General features: G+C 41.6%; 1 protein-coding gene across 6 annotated transcripts in view; it reads left to right on the top strand.

The window, feature by feature from the left end:
- The window catches only part of ODR4 (odr-4 GPCR localization factor homolog), a 1,066,769-nt gene that overhangs the window by 700,483 nt on the left and 350,840 nt on the right, over positions 1-15,446 (top strand). For 5 of the 6 annotated variants that reach the window (XM_069641378.1, XM_069641383.1, XM_069641381.1 and 2 more), the window contains one exon: positions 2,479-2,541. The exons of the other annotated variant lie outside the window; for it this stretch is intronic. In XM_069641378.1, the coding sequence (XP_069497479.1) occupies positions 2,479-2,541 (63 nt within the window). The remainder of the gene's footprint in view (positions 1-2,478; positions 2,542-15,446) is intronic. 6 annotated transcript variants of the gene reach the window in all.

A 15,446-nucleotide genomic window follows, 5' to 3' on the forward strand; every position in this document is an offset into this window, starting at 1 on the left:
AAGATTGGCTTTGCTGAACATGGTATAAGGGTCGCTGGAACGTTATTTTCTTCAGTGCAGACAATGTTTTGTTATCTACAAAACATGCAGCAGTGTAGTTGCCATTTGATGATGGTAGCTTTAAACAATTTGGCCTGTTATCTGAACTGACTATCAGTTAGTATAAATGTCTGTTGTACCCATTGCCTGGCTAATCAGGAGCAGATTTGGCCACACTTCCACTCTGTTTCTGTTGATTTGTTTAAATATATGCGATCAATGCTGATTCTGATACAATGGGCCTCATTACAAGTTTAGCTGTATTCCGGTGGGAAATGCACTGGTATACCGCTAAACAGCATGATCGCTACCACCCCTTGGTCCAGTGGAATTACCCTTGGATTACAGTGTTAGTCTCAATTTATGGAGTCCTTAGTGAATTTTTGGCAACAAGGCAGAGGAATTATTTCCATCATTTTGCTGAAGGCAAATTGGCGAAGGTTTTTTCTCAGCCTCACCACCAGAGTTGCAGTACGTGGGTGCAGTCATTTTCTCCTACACCGCCGAATATGTAATGAGGCCCAATGTATAAATACAACATCAAGAAAACCTTATTGCGATCATCCATATTGTCACTCCTGGGTAAAGAAGCTTTTGCTAAAGCAATCTTATTACCTCATTTATTGTACCTTCCCTGCATTTTTTTTACATCCCTAGAGGCCTAGATAGTTTACTCTTGCAGCTGTTCTGTGGAACAGGGACTACCCGTACAGCACTATTTATGTGTATCCTTGATTTTGCTAAATACTATAACATTTGGCAAATGCAAAATGTGAGTTTCTGGTGGAGAGGCATTAAGTTAGAAATGCCCACTAGAATGATCAAACACTGAATCGAATTGAGTGAACTGCTCAAAGTCCTACGACCAGATAAAGCCGCAGCTGCTAATTTTCAAACCTCGGTGGGAACGCTTACATATTTGTTGCTCACCATGGATTGCGGGAGGATCCCAGGGTCTGTGGCAGGGGCTCTTGGATTGTTAAGGGGTGCACACTAGTAGGAGAACTTATGGTAGACTGGAAGATAGACATTCTCTCACTTCTCTGAGTAGTGGAGTATACACTTAGGGAAATCTATAAGGTATGCCTCCATTTTAGCAGTGATACAAAGGCGTGGCCAAGGTTCCCAAAATAACCCAGACCGCATCAAATAGCTGAAGCTATGAAAAGCCTGCTTAAAGTCGGATGAGAATTATTGTTATATTGTTCCGTATTAGGATTTTCTAATACATGCTGCTACGCAGCCTATATTGCCTGAAATTGGTTCATCATACATTTCTAAACAGAATATATTTAACTTCAGCAGTATTACAAAAATGTGCAGTGGGTATGTCTGCAATTATCGAAGATGTCAATGTTTGATGCACATTTTTGGCATATGGCCTGCAATTGTGCTACTGTACAAAACTTGTGAAGAAAGGTAGTGGATTACTTATCAGAAGTCACTGGTCGCGAAGGGGCACTCTCCCCTGTGCTCCGTTGGCTCGGCAAAGTACCCACATGTGAAAAAGGCAAACTAACTACAACATTCATTGCTTTGGATCTTGTAATGGTGATAAAACGCTTGGCCTTGAAACTGGGGGAGTCCCACCCTCCTTTTGACATTTGGTTGATGGACTTCATCAAATGGGTAACCACAGAAACAAATGTGTGTAAGCTAGATATCTTACCGTGAACAATGACTCTGCTCAAGGTGCGATTATTTTCTGTTATCCACCACTTTCTGACATTATACCCCCATGAAATAATTACTTGCAAACAATTTTGAATGAAATATTACACTGCATTTGTATGGCAATGCCCTGCTTTTGGTAAAATGGAATGCTTTGAACTCATATGTTTGGTATTTACTTTGGGTGATTATCACGTGACTGTGCACTGTATGCCTCTGAGGTTATGATTTCTTTTGTTATTGGGGATGGGTAAAAGTTATATTGTAACTTCTAAAGAACATTAAAAATATATTTAAAACAATATTGCACTGTAAAGTGGGAAGGCACACTGGCTGGGAAGTGGTGGGGAATCACCAGAGTGCAAAGCCATCAAAATCAGAAAGGTATTTAATTAATTAGACTGAAGCTTGCTCTTTCAAAGCACATTGCATTTTGTTGGGAAGGGGTCGGGGGGTAATCTTTTTCTGTAATTGGCACAGGAACAACTATAACAAACATGCAGTAAAATCCCAATGTAAACTACAGAGTGTCTTCACAAGCCAGGCCACTCGATTTTTTCAAGATCTTTACACAACGCTGATTCTATGGTATAATTTTAATGTGCTTTGTATGCTAGCATGCCTCCTTTGAATTGGGAATGATATCAGGGATTCCGCTTGGTTTTTGCTAACTGTTTATTGCACATTTTATTTCGCAAATTGTGCAGTTTGTTGGACATTTTATTTTAATTTCTCCTTTATATATCTTTTTTTTCATATTATTTTCAGAAAAAGTCATCGAGAGGCATTTTTCAAACCATGCCTTTATCTGTCCAGGTCCTTACACCATTGGTAAGTCCATAGAAGAGTCCCCAAACATTGTATTAATTTCGTTTTCATAACAGGGCTTCTCAGTATAGAAAAACCCAGATAGCCATGGAAATCTATGTTTGTATTTATCTGCTCGCCCACTTGACCTTTTTATCTAAGAAATCAGCAAACCAAATGAGATTAACATGGATCAGTGATTGTCAGTAGGGTACAGGATTACTGATGTTAATGTTAAAGGTATTTGTACCACACACCGTCACCAACGGAATTGGTCCCAAGTCGCTCAGGCAGATCTGAAAACAAGAGGCGAGGTGGGTAAGTCGGGTTAAGAGGGAGTAGGGAAGTGAGAGAAGTGGTGTGCTGTTGGCAGCTTCAGTTTGGTTTCACTGTGCGCTGAGCTATGGTGTGAATATCGGACCGATGCGATACCTTGTGTGCTGTTGTTTGTTGTTGCAGTGTGGTGAAATGCATGCGGTTTGCTGAGCGAGAGGATGGTTGTGTGGTTTTTCACGCGAGTTAGGTATGCAGAGATTAGAGCATACGTTTAGTGGGTTATATATCTTAGTCCTTTTAAATCTTGTTCTATGTATCCGGTTGTCCTATAAGTAGGTATATTTTCCACATTTCTTTGCTGTCCGTCTAGTTTTATGAGTGATGGCGTGGCACCTTACCAGTTGCGGTGTTTTGAACTTTAGTGTAATAGCAAGGGGTGTGTCTTGTCCCCCAGTCTGGTATTGGTACTATCAATTAGCAGTCACCCACTCCCTTGCTATCTATTTTCTGTCGGTTGTCCATTGTTGCCTGTGCGTAGTTTGTAGGGCCGGGTGTTATTGATATATCGTCCTTGCCCTTCCATCCTGATCTATCAGTGTTCATCCTATAGTATCGTCCAGTCATATCTATCTCTCAGTTGGTAAGTTGATATGCCGTGGATTGCTCTTCCTTAACTTCTGTTTGTGGATGATAGCGTAGCGGGATCGGTAGGGCCGGTTTCTTCACTCAGCATTGTTTCAGCTGTGTATATGTCCCCATGGGCATTCTTCTAGTTATGGGGTGAAGAGCCAGGATTTGAGGAGTTTTCTGAAAAGTAGATGATTTCTTGTGTTACGTATGTTCTTTGGTAGCTTGTTCCAAGATTTTGGGGCGAGATGAGAGAAAGTAGGTCTTCCGAATTTTCTTTTGTTATAGGGTTTTGGTTCCAAGCGGATGTCGCTGCTCGACCTGAGCGTCATTGTTGGGCGATGTAGGCTTAATTTGTCTCTTAGAAACTCTGCGCCTTAGTCGTGAATTGCTCTGTGCGTAATGCACATCGATTTGAACTTGATTCGCTGTTTTATTGGTAGGCAGTGTAGTGTTTTCAGCACTGGTGTGATGTGTTCTTTCGGAGTAGTTTGAGGAGCAGTCTAGTCGCCGCATTTTATATGTGTTGTAGTTTTTTTTTTAGAAGTCGTTCAGGCATGCCCAGATATAGGCTATTGGCGTATTGGCGTAGTCTATTCTGGACATGACGAGAGCGATAACGGTGAGTGTTTTGTTAGCGAATGACAGGAATGGTAGGATTCTTTTTACTGCTCGCAGTAGAAAGAAGCATTTCTTGATTACAGCATTTACCTGTGGCTCTAAAGTAAGTTTGTTGTCCATCAGGACTTCCAGGTTTTTTACAATCGACGATGGGGCTGGGGTTGTACCAGGTTCCCTTGGCCAGGGGATGTAGTGATTGTCTCCTACATTTTATGGGATGATCATTATTTCTGTTTTTCCTGGGTTGAGCTTGAGGTAATTCAAGTTCATCCAGTTGTATATTTCATGAAGGCAGTTCTCTAATGTTGTGTTTTCTTCTAGAGTCTCTTGTATTTTGTAGACTATTTGTGTATCGTCAGCATAGTTGTAGCAGGTGAGGCCATGTCTTTTGATGGTCTTGATTAGTTGAGAGAGGTAGATGTTGAATAATAGGGAGAAGGATGATCCTTGTGGTACCCCGCATGAGGATTCTCGGTATCCCTACGAAATATCCCCACCAAAAATATTGCCGTTCATATGTCCGTTTGTCTCGCCATAGGCAATATTTGTGGGGGGGATAATTTGTGGGAGCGGGGGTGTCCCACGAACATTTTAAAATAATGCAGCGGTGTCCCCCGCATGGTCCATGGGTCAATATTGCTGCAAATATATGGCGATATTTTTGTATCTCGATATTTTTGCGGGGATATTAACACATGGAACCAGATTCTCTTGGTTTGGATTTGAAAGTTTTGATCAATATGGCTCCATAGTAGGGCACGGTCAGTGATTCCAAATTCTTCCAATCTCGTGATGAGGATGTCATGGTTAACTGTGTCGAATGTCGCAGAGAGGTCTAGAAGTATGAAAGTGGTACTGTTGTCTGAATCTGTGTTTGCCTTTAGGTCATCCCATATTGGGAGGAGTACTGATTCGGTTCCTCTCATTGGTCCGAAGCCTACTTTTGCCTGGTCTAGTAGGTGGTGCTCTTCTATTAATTCTTGGGTTGTTCTGTATATGTATGTTTCGAGCACTTTAGCTGTGTACGGAATGTTGGAGATGGGTCTGTAATTGGAGAGCTAGTCTACGTTTCCTGCTGTAGCTTTGAGTAGCGGCCTGATGTATGCAGATTTAAAGGAGTGTGGCACTTTCCCTGTTGAGATTGAAAGGTTGAAGACATGTGGTATTCCATGGGTGTTCCTTGTGAGAGGATTGATTTGTAGATGTCCAGGGTGCAGGGTTCCGTGCGGAACCAGTTTTGTTGCTTTGATTTACCAGTTTGACAAATATCTCCACTGATATTTGGGGGAAACTTCAGAGTTTGATCGGTTGTTCTTCATAGGGGTAGGTGGGTTCCATACTTTGTTCACATGGTCTGTTTTATATGAACTTTTGGATGGCAGTGATTTTGTTTTTGAAATGGTCTGCTAGATCATTGCATAATTTTGTTTATGGTATTGGTACGTTTTTACAGCCAGGTGATTTTTTAAAATTTCATTTATGATTTTAAAGAGTTCTTTTTGGATGTTTGGTGCTTTATGATTCGGTTGTCATAGTATTTAATTTTTGATTTTTGTATTTCCTACTTGTATGCGCGGATGTGTTGAATTTTGAATTTATTTCCGCAGTCGTTATTTGTCCTTCATTCTAGTTCCAGTTTTCGTTTTTTTCTTTTCATGGCGCTGAGTAGTGGGGTGTACCATTTTGCTGTTGATCTTTTGCATGAAGGGGTAAAAGGTTTTTGTTTGGTGATCTCGTTGATTGTTGTTGTGATCCAGTTGTTAAGTAGAACTTTTTTTTGTCCAGGTCAGCTTCATCTGTAGTTGTTGCTTGTGGTTTGCTGAGTTCCAGAAGTTCTGTTAGGTTGGAGTTTTTGATGGTTCTCCAATTTCTTTTCATGATGATCAGTGGCTTGTCATGTTGCTTGTTTATTTGAGTGGCCAGTGTGATTATGAAGGGAATGATGAGGTGGTCGCTCCAGAATATTTGAATTGGTGGCGACGTGGTAATCCATTTTTTGTTGGTGACGATTGTGTTAAGTGTATGACCTGCTGTGTGGGTTGCTCCTTTGACTAGTTTGTGTAGATTCAGCTTATTAGCTGGCTAGAAATGTTTGTGTGGCTGTGGTTTCTTCATCGAACCAGATGTTGAAGTCTCCGAGGATGATCACGTGATTATGCTCGATGGCTAGGTTGGTGATTGCTTCTGTGAAGGCGTCTACGAAGGTTGAGTCATAAGATGACGGTCTGTATATCAGTATGAATTTCAGGTTTGTTTTGGGGTTTGCTGGTAGTCCAAGGATTAGAGATTCACATTTATCAATGTTTAATGGATCTTCTAGTTTAATTTCCATGTGTTCCTTGTGGATGATTGCCAGTCCACCACCTCTTTTGGTTTTCCTGTTTCCTTGGACGCACTTGAAGTTATCAGGCATGCAGTTGTTGAGAGTGATCTTGTAATTGTCATCTAGCCATGTTTCAGTTACGAATAGGAGGTCAATGCCTCTGTCCGATAGGTCGTAGATTTCGGTGGCATGTTTGGACATTGACCTTACGTTGATTAGATTGCAATGGATCTTTGTGGTGTGGTTTTGTTTATTTGTTGATCCTTGTTTTGGTTTGTGGGTGTTCAATCGGGGTGTTTCTGTATTGATGCTGATTGAAGAACACCGAAGGCTGCTTCTTCGTTGAATCGGTCTGTTAGGTTGATAGTTGGGCTGTTGACTTTTAGTGCTTAGTCGTCGCGTGTGGTATGATTTGTATATCGATAATGCCCTTCTAGTCTAGGGATGTATGGAGTGAGGGGGTTGGTATTATCCCAATCTCTTCTTGGGTAGTCTTGTCCTTTTTCCAGTTGTTTGGGGAGGTTCTTTACTTGTCTCGAGATGTCAGTGTTGTTGAAGTATCAAGGCTCTGCGGTTGTTGCTAGGTACGGTGTACGGCATAAGGATTATTCTCTTACAATGTTTGGTCTGTTGATATTAGTATTTGCTGGGGTGTGTTCTGTATTCAAGACGGCTTCTAGTGGAGGCAGTTGAATTTGTATGTCAGTATTGGTTGTTTCATGTTCCTGCTCTCTTTGTCGGCGCCCATTTCTACGTCGGTGCATTTTGGGTCCTCAGTGGTAGTTGGTCTGGGTGTAGAGTTTTACAAGGCAATTTCCCGCCTGTCATGCGTTGTGCTGGACAATATTGAAGTTTTCCTCTTGCGTTGCAATGCCTGGGTGGTCTTGAGGGGAGTCTGTCCGTCCGTCGGTTGGGCTAGGGTATTCCTTTTCCTAAAGAAGGACTGTCTAGGGAATAGGGAGTACTAGGCGTTGGGCGTGTGGCTCGGCTGTTTGGGCTATGGGGGGAAGGCTAGCCGGGTGTAGTGTTCGAAGGTGGTTACTAGCTTTGGAGGTTTCAAAGAATTGCAGGCAGTACCTAGAATACCTAGATTTGGGACACCTAGACAGCCGGAGAGGCCCAGGTTTCAAACAGAAGGCAGTAATTAGAATTAGATATATGGAGGCCTAGGGGACAGGAGGAAGGCCAGCTTTCAATCAATTGTAGGCAGCTGTTCGAGCACCTCGTTTGAGACAACTAGATAGCAGGAGGAAGGCCCAGGTTTCAAAGGGTGGCATGCAGTAATTGGAGCACCTGGAATTGAGGCACCTAGACAGTGGGAGAAGGCCTGGGTTTTTAAAGAGTAGCAGGCAGTAGTGAGAACAGCTTGATTTGAGACACATGGATAACGGTGAGAGGCAATAATTAGAACATATATATTTATATAAAACGCAAAAGGGCCTAGGCTCTGCTTTTGAGCCTCATTGTTTTTGCACACATTACTTATAGGTAATCCTCATAAACCAAGCCTTGCCCTCACTCATCACAGTCATTAATAACATGAAGTAATCAATCCCTAGAGACTGGGCACTCTGTTGCTTAAAAAAGTACCTAGTTATGTTCTCTCTGCTCTGGGGAAGGGATGCATACATAATTTCCAATTCCCGCTTCCCCCAAACCTTTGGATGTGATTCCAGTCCAAGCCGATGGGAGAGTGGAACAGCCTCTTTTTGATCCAGTTTGAACTGTTGCTGATGAGTTTGAAAACGGGAAGCCATGTGTCTCGTCTTTTGGGTCGTCCTCCGAATTACCCTATTTTGTCACCCTGGGTGTTGAAGACAAGGAAATGTGCACAAAAGTGGGTTGATTTAGGCTTAACTAGGGGGAAAACTTGACATCCTAAGCAGCCCGCTTTTCCAGCTCACTTATCTGTGCCCTGAAAAGGGTAATTTGAGGATTGTTTTATGGGAATCCAGGCTCTCATCCAGACCGGTCTGTGACCAGTCACAGGTAAGGCACATATCCGTGCAGAGACTCCGATATCAAAGGAAATGATTGCTGCTTGTATGAGCTGCTTCAGTACCAAAGCCCTATGCCCCACAAAGTGCCTCTGAATCTTTAATGAATGACTTCCATGTCCAGGCGTTGTAAACCCTGACTGCAAAGTAAGGGGATGCAAGATTTCTTTTTAGGATCCCTTCTACCTTTTTATCAACCATGTCTGCTGGAGTCGCATCTTCAATGCCTGCAGAAGTCTACTCTGAAAAGTAAGGTAGAAGGGAGTCTGCCATTGACATGTTTGGAAATTCATTACAACCAGGAGAAGTGCAGCTGCAATGTTTCTGATCATTCCTCATGACTGATGCCACCACTTTGAGTTGGACCGGCAGTCCCTGGTCCCCTAAGGGTAATGATGGTGGAAACATTTTTCTTTGATGTGAAAATGCCTACCTTTGGAATAAACCACAGAATTCTTTTGGCAGGGAAGTATTATTTCCCACTGTACTGTAAACAGCGGTCAATTCTTTAGAGAGAAAGTGTGTGGACTCCTTAATATACCAATTGAATGTGAGGTCACCAGAATTAGCATATCAAGGTGCCCTCTGAATAAAGTGGGGGACTCCACTCAATGGTTTTATTACTGGCTGATACAGTAAATGACTCAAATGAGGGGAATTTGCACAACTGCCCTTTGTATAGAATTGTGGTGATGTATCTGTGACCACCTACTGGATGAAACCTGCTGTTGAGATGGGTCATAATCTGGGCGTGGGTGGAGGGAGGAGGCAGGCTGCATTTGCATTGGGCTTGCTTTCATGCAAATCTTCTCCACACCCATCCATAGAGCTAAGCAGAGCTGTTAACCAGCAAAGATTTGGCACTAAAAGAGACCTTGCTTTAGCTCCAACAGCTAGCTTTTACTGGGCATATATTTCTTCTCAGTCATAAATGCAATGAATGACTGAAGGTATGCTATTGTATGGCCGAACAATGATATTTTAATTAATTTTATTGTTAATTTATAACGTGCTTAATAACAGCGATTGGTTTCCAAGCGCGGAACAGGATTCAAACCTGTGTTGCACCGCATTGTCTTGCTTCCAAGACAAACACGCTGCCTCTGAGCTATCCTTCCTATCACTAGATGGAAAACTAAGTCCATTTATATAAAGGGGGTGCTTTTGATGTTCCTTCTGCTCCTCTTAACCCAAAGACACTGTGTTCCAGAATTAAGCCTCTGTTCGTATTGCCATGTGTTTGTTCCAAGCCTCTGAGTTCTGAACACATCTACTGAGAAGCAGTCCCATGCATGCCATACGTGTCATGCTAGTACATAGTTTTCTGTTATCCCGGTACACTATTGGGAAGTATAGAGGGTCTTCCCACCTCTCTAGGTGATACCGAAATAAGAAATAAACGCTAAGATAGCACATCAAGGGAGCAGGGAGAGGGGGTACACAAAATGAAGGGTGCATGGCCACCTTAGTGCATTTATTAGAAGATATATGGTAGATGCAGGTGCAAACGCCATCTTGGTCAGCGGCAACCATCTTAGAAGTAGGCCCAAGAGCAGCGAATATACTTTTTGTGTGTTAGTATCCTTTGCATGAGCGCAAACATGGTCTCAGTCCACAAAATCCTCCATTGTTCTAAGAAAGTTACAGGTCCTCGTGCCCGGGTAAGAATGCGTCCTGCAAGGTCATGAGAAAGGGAGCAGAGCGCTCTTGGCAGTACCATCCTACGGGATAGATAGCACTCCTACCCCCAGCAATCCCCATTCGAGAAATGCAGCTTTGCCATGCTCTCATCCCATGACCCCTGCATGCCATGGCTCTGTCCAAGCCCAGACGACTGACCATAAAACCTTTACACCCCTCGATCGATCACTAAGATCAGAAGGCAAGCCTATCGCGCCTTCAGAAATGGGTCACGTGATTTGTGCTGCGAGGTGCAGGCTAGCATCAAAATGCTAGCCTAAAACGAAGGTGGAGGACCTGTGGTGTTGCTAATCTGTCTGAGGTGAGATTGAAGTGTGGGTGTTAGTGTCACCTCAACTCTCCCCCGAGCCCATTCCTGTATCTGCCAGGATGAAGTGTTAAAATTACAAAAATAACATTCTGTGTCACAGTAGTTCATTAATTGTTAGGTAAGCTCACTGCGGATGACGAGCCGAGCAGCACCCACGTGAATGAAGATAAACAGATGAAGATGGACCAATGGCCTGGCATCCCATATAGAGCAGGCCCTACATCTATAGGCCTCCTTCAATCCGTATTGTGGTATTGTACTATATACGTTGACGTCATTAGTCACGCTGTTTGTGCTTATAATGTACCACACATGCCAATGGACCTCGAACGTTCCGCAGCAGTAGAGTTCTTTGCTGATGCATTCCTATTTTTGTAGAAATAAACACTGGTTATCTTTGCAAGCTTGTCTTGGGCCTTTTTCCCTAGCAGGCTGTATTTTTACTGGAGTGAGCGTGCAGGGGCATGTCTTCAACTCCCACATCCAGTCTCACATCATGGTCCCTGGTACTTTCTCACTTAATTATGTATGCTTCTTGTGCAGTGCTCATACTCTTGGGTGTTGATGCTTCAATTTCCTTGCTCTTTTCCTCAACATGACATATTTTAATAATGCATCTCGCCTTACAGCACTAGTGATGTTGACTCATTTATTTTAACTGTAATGGTCCTGTCAATGTTTAGACGGGGCTCGATATTAAGTTTGGATAAACTACAAGCAAGCTCCTGAGTATCCAGCAGTAATCAGTTAACAGGAGCTACCAATTGGGAGCGAAGTGCATAGCGTTATGCAAATCTATCTTATGCATAAAATGAAAATGTATAATTGTATTAATTATTTATGACCACTTATGCTTTAAATGTTATATATATGTCAATATGTCATAATGTTTATTTTTTTTATTGTGTTTATGTTCAAAATTAGAACTTTTACACATCAACAATAGTTACATATTCCATTAGTTAATAAACAAAATGTACCAATTCTAAAAATCAAACTCTTTATTAATATACTCTTCCATCACAATCATTCCATATATAAATAATTCAACATTCATTGACTTTATCATACAACATAATATATAATTATAATAATAAAATGAATCAAAAAATCCATTCTAGTTATCAGGCAAAACGCCACATAAACAGGAATTTAAACTGTTATAACCAATGCCTAATATGATTCATCACAGCATCTACAGATGCTTTTTCAATAATTTCTGATTAAATCTAATTCATCCGCATACACGGAAATTTAAAACCATTGTTAACCAATACATCCTACAATTCATCACAGCATTTACTGATGTTTTTTCTATACTTTCTAGTTAAACCTAATCCATCCATCATTCTAACAACCTCAGTAGTTTGGAAAACTACATTGCCTGCACTAAGCCTCTCCCAAACTACCTGTGCCAGATCTTCATAGCTTAGTGTAAAAAACCTACTCAAGAATCTCGTTCTAATATCTCTTAATGATACACATTCCACCATCAAGTGCAAAAAGGTCTCTTTGATCAATTTAGAGTGGCGACACTCATCTGTCTTGTGACCCATTCTTCTGTTAGCCAGGACTTACCCAGTGGGCAAGAAATTCAAACGAAATTGCAGAAATTGACTCTGTATTCTTGGGCATGGGTGTTGCTTCAAATAAGTTGGTAGCATTCCCAATGGCTTTTCAGTATTGGCAAAAGTTGAATGGGTTTTATAATTTCTAACTGTGGCGATTGTCTTAATCGAATCCATCTCCTTTAGCCTTTTTTTTTCTTTACTACATTTATACTACATTTGGATTTTCAAACAACTCTTTCTGGTCTTTACTACATTCCCACAAGATGGCCTCTGCTCTATTGGCCATTACAGTGAGAAAGGATGATTTGTTTGATTCCAATTCTTCAGATAGATTTACAAAAAGTGTATTTGTAATTGGATGGAGGATTTTTGTTACTAGAGTCAGTAATTTCCATTGGACCCAGTAATCCAATGATAGCAAACCCAATTCATACCGAATTGATGGCATTGGTGTCCCCTTGGCAGATTTAGTACCTTTTTCCAAATTAAACCCTCTATTTTTACCCATGGTAGTGTTAAGCTTATTGGGTTCACTTCCACTGCGTGGATTATTTTAGGTATTACTTTCCCCACATAATATATCAACAGTGGTTTTATTGTGAACTTAAAATATTTAGACAGAATCTTCTTCATTTGGTAGATCATCTGGCCACTTTTATGCAATATTCGGTTCACACTATCCTCACACGATGTTTTATTAGTAACCTGAAAACCTAAGTTGATTATTTCTTTTTCAGGTGCTAGCTTAATGTTATCTACTTGCCAGGTATATTTTGCTCGTGAGGTCTTGGGATGAGATAATTGTATCACGTGACACTTTTTCTGCTTGATTACTAGTCTGTTAGTTTGAGCATATGCACTAGTTTTCACAAGCAGATGTTGTCGGCCTCCCGGGGTAAGGTCTATGAGTGCCAGGCCGTCTGCATAGGCCAACCAGTTTGTTTCTCTTCCCTATATAGGTGAAACCAAGCCAACTCCCTCCATTGCCCTCTTAAAGTCTGCCATAAAGCGATTGAATAGAAAGGGCGCAAATATGCAAACTTGGTGTAAACCTCTATGGGTCCTAATTGGTGATGTTAATGCTCCCTCTGAGGTTAATCTTATTCTAATCCATGTCTCTTGGTGGATATGTTCTTGTATTGCCAATAGTGACTGAGGAATACCCCACGCCGTAGGTTTCCTGCATAAATGTTCCCTATCGATAAGATCAAAGGCTTTGGAGAAATCAATTAGGGCAACAAAAACCCTTGTCCGACTTCCTCTTTCATCCTTAATGATTTTATCCTTTATGATTGATAGAATCAGACCATTTAAAGTTGTTCCCATTCCTTTTTGAAATCCTGTTTGCGCTTTTGGTAAAATACTTTTCTCCTTTACCCAAGCATTGAATTTTGCTGTTGGGATCAAACAAGGCAATCAGGCGATAGTTTAACGGATCAGATCGATCACCCTTCTTATGGATGGGAACAATTATAGATTCTCTCCATGGTTGTGGAATCTTTCGTTTTTTAACAATATGCCTAAATAGAAGGTTCAGCAAGCCTACCTATAGTTTAACATTGTTTTTAAAGACTGCATTGGATAGGCTATTAGGGCCACATGCTGCAGACATAGAAGCTTTCAGGATTAGTCTTTTAACATCTTGAGGGATCAAATTCAAGGGACCAGGGTGTACTACTATCAGCCACTTGTTTGGAGCCATCATGCTCTTCTCCATTTGTTATATTCCAATGGCCAATACAAGCAGCCTCAGATACATTTGCTGATTGTATTAAGGACTGTGGGTGATCAATGTTATTCAGCAAGGTCCAAAATTGTCTAGTGTCTTTTTTGAGAAGTGCTTTCAGCATAACTTCTCCAGATTTATTATTCAGAATTCAATATTTGTCTGTGAGCCTTCGATCAATGTTTGTATGCTAATTGGACTTCCTTTTTTTGGTACTGTCCCCAATCCAAATTCTTTCTTTTAAGCTGATTCAGGTGGCAATTTCTTTTTTTTCTTATTTAACCAGACTTCTTTGTCAAAGGCATACCCATGACAAGTTGTTGGAATACGTATTGTATTTGGTATTTCATGAGACAAAAGGAAGTCGTTAAAGTTTTCCTCTGAGCAGTCCCTAATCAGTCCCCCATTGCCTAACCCATCAGTGTGAGTTTGCAATCTAAGGTTCAATGATACACCCTTGCATCTGTATTTGGGAATCTGGTTTCCAGTTGGCTTAGCCATCAAATCTACAGGCGCAAAGGATACAGAGCAATTCACCCCAATTGTTAGTGATCATGATATGCTGGTGACTAGCCTAAGAGCAGTCATTTTCTCTACGAATTGATCACACAGATCCATTAATGCTCTAGACACACTAACATAGTCAATTATGGAACTAGACTTTCTCTGCTTCCAAGTAGAGGCCATTGTTTTGTTAACCGCCATTGTCTCGTTCAAAATGTGGAGATCCCAAGTTTCACAGAAAATATCTCATTTTTGTCCATTCAGTCGATCCATTTGTTTCAATCGAGTATTATAGTTTACATAATCTGTATTGAGGTCGCCCGCAATCATATTCAGTGAGTCCAAGTCCATTTGGCGCTCACCCATGAACTGGAATAGAAAGTAAATATAGCTATCCCGGGTTTCCAGCTGGTTGCTACAGTACAGGTTTATCACCAGTAACTTCCTTCTTTTGCCCTCCATTTCGACAGCAAGTATCCCTTCTATATCGTTGGAGACTATGTGGGATGATATTATTTTAGAGTTCCTTGAAGCAACTAGCATTCCACCCATAGGCCTACCTTTATTAGCTGTTTTGGCTTCTTGCTGCAGTATCGTAACGCCATCCTGGCTTAGTTTGCTAGTTAGTAAGGTCTCCTGAAGCGTTATGATATCATACTCTTGAAATATATGATTGGTATCCTCAAACCCCAGAAAGCTATTATAACCTCTCATTTTCCAGTCTAGGCAATTCAAATTCCCTTGTGTCAGAGATTTGGTAGATCCCGCGCCCCCGCACTTGCTCCCATCAACTCATTTTTTAACAGTTGTTGGACAGTTTGCACTAGGCCATGCTGTTCATCTCGGGGTTGAATGTCAATTGATTCCCACTTACACCTCTAACCTCCCTTATGCTAACTACATCAACTTTCTTTTTCACATTTTCACACTGCCTCATTCCTTCATTATGTTCACACAAGATATTTCTTACTTCTTGTCGTTCTTCATACACCACACATCCAAATTTCAATATCTCCCCTCTTTCATCGATTATCATACGTTTGACAAATGCCGACCTGCAGCCTGTGAGAGACACCTGCAGGCCGATTCATGGAATAAATGTGCGCCGAAAATCCCGGCGCAGAGGGGCCAATACGTGCGCTGCGCCGAAAATCAGCGCAAAGCGCAGGGAAACCAGCGCACGTCGATTCATGGAAGTCCGTGCGCAAGAAAAGCAGAGGACGTGCGCCGAAAAAGCGCGCGGCGCAGGCCGGCGCACAGGTCAACCAACGTC

Source organism: Ambystoma mexicanum, chromosome 1q (assembly GCF_040938575.1).
Source record: "Ambystoma mexicanum isolate Mex_15411 chromosome 1q, UKY_AmexF1_1, whole genome shotgun sequence".
NCBI lineage: Eukaryota > Metazoa > Chordata > Amphibia > Caudata > Ambystomatidae > Ambystoma > Ambystoma mexicanum.